A 6,339-nucleotide genomic window follows, 5' to 3' on the forward strand; every position below is an offset into this window, starting at 1 on the left:
AAAAAAGAAAAGAAAAGAAAATGAGACAGGGTCTCACTGTGCAGTTCAGTCTAGCCTTGAGCTCACTTTGTAGCCCAGGATGGTCTCAAACTTGATCCTCCTGCCTCAGCCTCCAAGTGCGTGCTGGTATTACAGGCATGCTGGGATTACAGGTGTGCGCCACCATGCCTGGCCCTTTCTTTTGAGACAGTCTGGCCTCAACTTCATGATTCTCCAGCTTTGCCTCCCGTGGTGTATGTGCCACCATGCCCTGTGCCCTGTGCAATGCACCGTTTATCCCTCTCAACAGAGCTGTGAAGTAGGCTCTGCTGCCACTTCCATTTTATGAAAGAACTGGCCAAGGTTACAATCAGTAAAGATCCAAAAAAGCTAGGATTAAAACTCAGATAAGGCTGGGAGTGTAACTCAGCAGTAGAAAATTGCCTAGCATGCACAAAGCCCTGGCTTCAATCCCCAACAATACAAAAGAAAGAAACTCATTTGAACATCTACAGTCTGAACCCTGAAGACCTCATGTTTTCTTGGACCTGACCACACCCTACCCATCTATTTCTCTACTCCAGATCAGCCTTCTGTGCCAATCAGTTCTTTGCCTTCCTCTCCCCAAAGATGAAATTATGCCCCACATTGTTCTTACAAATTCCTTCAGCTTTCCTTGCAAGTTCTACCTATCACCTAAGGCTTCTACAAACCCCACTTCCTTGAAAACTTTCCCGCTTCCCTCTAAACAAAGATCCCCAAACCCCTGATTCATGGTCAGCATGACTTCACTCAGAATTTAATACTGCCTAGTGCTTCTCACACACCTAGACCTTAAGGTCCTCTGGGAAAAAGTACATCTTTCCTCACCCTGCTGCCTACACATCAATACAAAGGAGGGAGGGAAATGGAAAGAATACACCCTTCTCACAAAGGTTAGGGACTTCTCTTCAAAAAATTATTTGTGGGGCAGAATGACTAGTGTAGTTCTTCATACGTCACCTGAGCCAGGAGGGTCACAGCCTGGGCTACTTTGTCTTAAAATAAAGAATAAAAAGTTGGGCGTGGTGGCACATGCCTATAATCCCAGCACTCGGGAGGCTGAGGCAGGAGAATCGTCGCAAGTTTGAGGCCAGCCTGGGCTACAAAGTAAGCCCAAGGCCAGCCTGAACTGCCTGGTGAGACCCTATCTCAAAAAGATAAAAAAAAAAAAAAAAAAAAAATAGAAAAGGCTAGAGAGGGGCTGGGGATTTAGCTCAGCAGCACAGCGCCTGCCTGGCAAGCATGACATTGTGAGTTCGATTGCTGGTACTGGGGGAAAAAAAAAACGAAAAAGCAAAAAACAAAAAAAAAGGCTGGAGATGTAGCTCAGTATGAAAGCTCTGGGTTTAGGGGCTGGGGATTTAGCTCAGCGGCAAAAGCGCCTGCCTGGCAAGTGCAAGGTCGTGAGTTCGGTTCCCGGTACCGGAGAAAAACAAAAACAAAAAAATACAACAAAGGAAAGCTCTGGATTTAATCCCTAGTATCCCCCAAAAGCCATCTGAGAAGTGACATAAGCAATTCAACAGCATGACTTTCATACCCTGTGTTTCATCAACTCTACTTATTTTTATATTTTTTATAGAGCTACATCTTATAGTAAACCAATGTCAATCTAATGGTATTTTTTTTTTTCTTTCTTAGGAGACTCTCACATAGTGCATTTTATAATAGTCAGACTTGATGAAACAGGAGAAAACAAGAACAACTGTTTTATTTTTGTGGTGCTAGGGATTGAATCTAGAGCCCTGCACATGCCAGGCAAGTACTCTACCACTGAGTTATATCCCCAGCTCCAGAATAATAGTTCCCTTTTGCTGTTTTTTTTTTTTTTTTGAGGCAGGGTCTTACTATACAGTTCAGGTTTGCCCTGGACTCACTATCTGGAGCAGGCTGTCCTTACCCTTGCTTGCAGTGATCCTCCTGCTTCAGCGTACTGAATGCTGGGATTAAGCGCATATCACCAAGCATAGTCAGAATAGTTCTAAACTACATCTGACAAACAAGATGAAAAATCATAATGAACTACCACATAATAATAAAATAATAATAATAATAATAATAATAATAATGGCAGCATTTAGAACCTTGTGTTAGTTATCCCAGGTATTTTACACCAATCATCTGAATTAACATGTGATCTTCTTTTTCATTCCACATGTATTAGAAAAAGGACTTTATACCTTAGAGAAATCAAGTAACTTGCCCAAGGCCATATACTTGGTAAGTGCTACAGTCACAAAGCAAACACTGGTCAATGACTCCAAAGGCGAAGAACATAACTGCTTATGATATAAAATAAACCAAGCATGATGGTGCACACCTGTAATCTCAGCCCTCTGGAAGGCTGAGGCAGGAGGATCACAAGTTTGAGCTTGGCCTGGGCAATTTAGCAATTTAACAAAGTCCTGTCCCAAAATAAAAAAGGGCTGGAGATTAGCTTAGTGCTAAGCCCATGAGTTCAATCCCCAGTTTAAAAAAATGGAGGGAAGAGGGAGACAAATGTCATAGTAAGACTCAGCCCAGCCAGGAGGTTAAGGCAGGAGGCTAGCAAGTTAAGTCTTGCCTGGGCAACTTAGTGAGATTCTGTCTCAAAATAAAAAATAAATAAATAAAAAAGGGGTAGGAGCGATGGGATGTGGCTCAGTGGCACAGCTCTTGCCTTGCATGCACAATGCCCTTGGTTCGATCCCCAGCACCACAAAAAAAAGGTCGTGAATACAGCTCAGTATAAAAGTGCCTCTGGATTTCATTTCTAGTAAAGCAAATAATAACAACAACGACAATAACTATAATAAATTTTTTAAAATTTAAGGTAATGCACACTGATTTTATTTCACTATCAAGGACACTCAATTTCCCTTCCTTAGTACTGGGGATTTAATCCAGAGCCTCACACCGAGCTACATCCCAGGCTTTTCCCCTTTTACTTACTCTTCAGTCCTCAGCACCTGAAACATGCCCAGCACACAGTAAGTAGGTGCTCAAAAATATTTATGAAAAAAATATTTACTTGCCCCTTTACTGTTGTGCATTTTAGGACTGGGGATACAGCTTAGCGGCACAAGCGCTGCCCAAATACTGCAAGGTCCCGAGTTTGATCCTCGGTACCCCCACAAAAAAATTGTCTGAATACTGTCGTGCGTCTTCAAATTTTTCTGCAAGTCTCGAAGACCAAATAAAATAGAACCCTGCATTGAAATTTGCCTACTGAAAATGAGGAAAAAATATTAATAGGGAGAAATCCGTTGATTAAGTCTAACACATATATTACTACTCAAATCAGAAGACTTGGTCTCAAAAAAGGAAAAAAAAATTTAAAAAGACATTCCCAAGGACATCCTGCTTCTGCTCACTCCAACCTCATCTCCACTACTTTACTCACAGTTTGCTGACTCCACATCCTACATCAAAGCTTCTCAAGTCTCCACATACCAGCATTAACTGTTCTCTTCTTCTAGGCTGCCATTCCTCACTTCCTCCTCTATTCTCTCCCACCCCTCAGGACTCAGAATCTTCCAAGGAGCCCTTCTTTAAACAGCCAGATGGCGCAGGCCTGTCATCCCATCACTCGGGAGGCTGAGGCAGGAGGATGGTTGCAAGTTCGGGACCAGCCTGGGCTACACAGTGAGCTCAAGGCCAGCCTCAACTGCATAGGGTGACCCTGTCTCAAAACAAGACTAAAAAAAAAAAAAAAAAACAACAACAAAAAGAAATCCAGCCAGAACAGCACGTAACATCCAACCGAAATCATGCATTAGCACATCTCTAGTTCAACTGGACTGTACGCTCCTCCAGGCCAAGCAGCAGGATAAAAACCACGAAGACTGGGAAAACCTGCTAACCTCTGCTTCCTTCTCCCTGGGACCCCCTTCTCAATTAAGGGCTCGCCAAATGACGAAAGTAACAGGAGTGAAAAAAACTCAAAAGGACCACACGCCAAAGCGTCAACACCGGGTATCAAAACACGGTGAAAGCCATCGTCCGCCCTCCGGCACTTGCCTCCACAGTACAGGACTCGCAGAGGGTAGTCAGCATCTGACTTGGCACTGCTCCTCGGATCGCCTCTGACATCGGCCCCACCGGGCTCGGAAACGTCCGCAGCCATCTCACAGACCTGTAAGCAGGGAACCGACGCCCTCGCCATGCCGCACCAGGCCCCCAGCGGGGTCGCCCGGGGGCGGAGTCCGACTCCCTCCCGCGCCGGCCTCCGCGCACAGCGCTCAGCTCTCTGCGCCGGATCGGGGGAGAGCAGCTCCCGGCCGCACGGCCACGGGGCGACCTCGATGGGGCCGGTCAGGGCGTCCGAGGGGGAGCGGGAGGCCGCCCGCTGCAGCGGGAGCAAGGCTCCCGGCCGGGGCGCAGGGCGCGGGGACCCGAGTGGCACGGGGGCGGCGAGGGGCGGGCGCGAGGACGCTGCGCGGGGCAAGGGGCACAGAGACCCGGGCAGCGGCGGAAGGGGACGCGGCTGAAGCGCCGAGGCGGGCAACGCCGAGGCCGCGGGCAACCCGGGGACCCGGAGGGGCCGTGTGGGCGGGGCGCAGACACCGGCCCCCTTCCTCCGGGCGCCGTCTCAACTTCCTCCACGATAGGAGCCTCTCAGAACCGGAAGGGGCGACGGGAGCGTTTACCCGGGCGGTCGCACAGCCCTGGCCGCCTCCGCTGCCGCCGCTCCTGCCAGATGAAGCAACACATGCAACTCCTCTTCGCCGGCTGGGGCCGCCCCAGAACCCGTCCACCCGGCGTGCGCTCGCGAGACTATAAATATTTCTCGCGAGATTCATGCCGCTACCAGGTGGATGTCGCGAGATACCGGAGTGAGGGGGCGGGACGAAACTAGAAAGCATGCGCCCTCCGTTTGGGGGCGGTAGTAAGCTGGGCAGAGGTCGCCGGCCGGTAGGCGGTGCTCGCCACCTGTCGGAGGGTGCGTCGCTCCAGATGTGCGCGTGCGCAAGCACAGGGACGCGGTCCTGACTCAGAAGTGAGTCTCCGTTAATAATCCCGGGAAGTGCTGGCCCAGTGTCTGGGGTACATCCTGGATCCTGACTAACCTCCTGGACAGGCTACATCACGGCCCTGGGGGCAGACTGCAGCTGGATAAGGCGTTTGGTCTCATCTCAGTACCACACTCCAATTGGATGCTATTTAGTTTTTCATCGCCCATAATCTAACCGCGCTAACAATTCTTTTCATCACCTCCGTTTTTACCTATCTCTATATGTGATTTAAATTGGAATTATTTTATCCCCTCTCAGGACTTTGCCCCGAATCCTAAAGCCTACTTGATGTATCTTAGTTTCCCTTCCAGCTATTTTATTTTGGGAACATTCCTTCATCTGCATACTCAGCCGGAGTCCCGCAGGTGAAATGGAAACCATAACACTATGCAGAGTTCAGAGTGTGAGAGGTTGGAGGATAAGCCAAAACAGTGCTGTGTAGATGAGAGCGTCCTCATTCTATTCTATTTTGTTTTATCCTCCACTCACGCGACCTAGTGACCTAATTCCCCTCCTTCACTGCCAGGTTCATTCCCTGATGATTGAACCCAGAGGCACTCTACCACTGAGCTATGTCCCACCTACACTTCTAAAAACAGGGTCTGAAAGTTGCCCCCCAACTTGGGATCCTCTTGCCTCAGCTTCCCAATTAAATGGGATCACAGATGTGCACCATCATCCCCACCACTGGTACAATTTTTTCCACGAGAAACTCATTCAGTCTAGCCTCCACTTGGCAACTTTCTTAAATGAAGAGGATTCCTTCTATCATAAGCGGCCGGGAATATAGCTCAGCGGCATAAGATTCTGCCTGGCAAGCGCAGGATCCTGAGTTCGATTCCAGATACAAAAAAAAAAAAAGGAGTCCCTTCTATCATAAGAGAGTGAATTCTATGTTATACCAGTGAAGCAAAATATCTGGGCCAACCAGACATGATGGTGAACCCTGTAATTCCAGCATTCTGGGAAGTTGAGGCAGGAAGATAGAGAGTTCTAGCCCAGCCTAGGGAACTTCATGACTTAGTGAGATCTTCCAAAATAAAAACAAAAAAAAGGGCTGGCGGTATAATTCAGCGTGAAGACCCTGGGTTTGATCACAGTCTGAAACACACACACACACACGCACACGCACACACACGCACACGCGCGCGCGCACACACACACACACACACACACACGATGTGCCAAGCACCTTAGTAGACTCCAGGTGGATCAATTTTATAAATTGTACTTAAACGAGGGGAATAGCTCGTTTACTTAAGTTCCTGCTATCTACCAGCACAATGCTAGTTCAGTTTTATTTTTCCTTTTTTTTTTTTTTTTT

General features: G+C 47.9%; 2 protein-coding genes across 2 annotated transcripts in view; both read right to left on the reverse strand.

Annotated features, from left to right (window-relative positions):
- Positions 1-4,781, reverse strand: part of Denr (density-regulated protein) — a 16,514-nt gene extending 11,733 nt beyond the window's left edge. Inside the window, exons 1-2 of the mRNA XM_005403074.2 lie at positions 4,650-4,781; positions 4,021-4,135 (exon numbers count right to left, since the gene is read on the reverse strand). Coding sequence (XP_005403131.1) covers positions 4,021-4,126 — 106 coding nt within the window. The 5' untranslated portion in view covers positions 4,127-4,135; positions 4,650-4,781. The remainder of the gene's footprint in view (positions 1-4,020; positions 4,136-4,649) is intronic.
- Positions 4,145-4,713, reverse strand: LOC102028540 (formin-like protein 1; the record flags this gene model as incomplete). Its single annotated transcript, XM_013503536.1, has 2 exons — positions 4,650-4,713; positions 4,145-4,590 (listed from the first exon to the last, which is right to left on the reverse strand). Coding segments are annotated over exons 1-2 (510 nt in total), but the record flags the coding sequence as incomplete, so codon positions are not given.
- Positions 4,782-6,339: the final 1,558 nt, after the last annotated feature.

The sequence above is a fragment of the Chinchilla lanigera genome, unplaced genomic scaffold (assembly GCF_000276665.1).
Source record: "Chinchilla lanigera isolate Chin_1 unplaced genomic scaffold, ChiLan1.0 scaffold00081, whole genome shotgun sequence".
Lineage (NCBI taxonomy): Eukaryota > Metazoa > Chordata > Mammalia > Rodentia > Chinchillidae > Chinchilla > Chinchilla lanigera.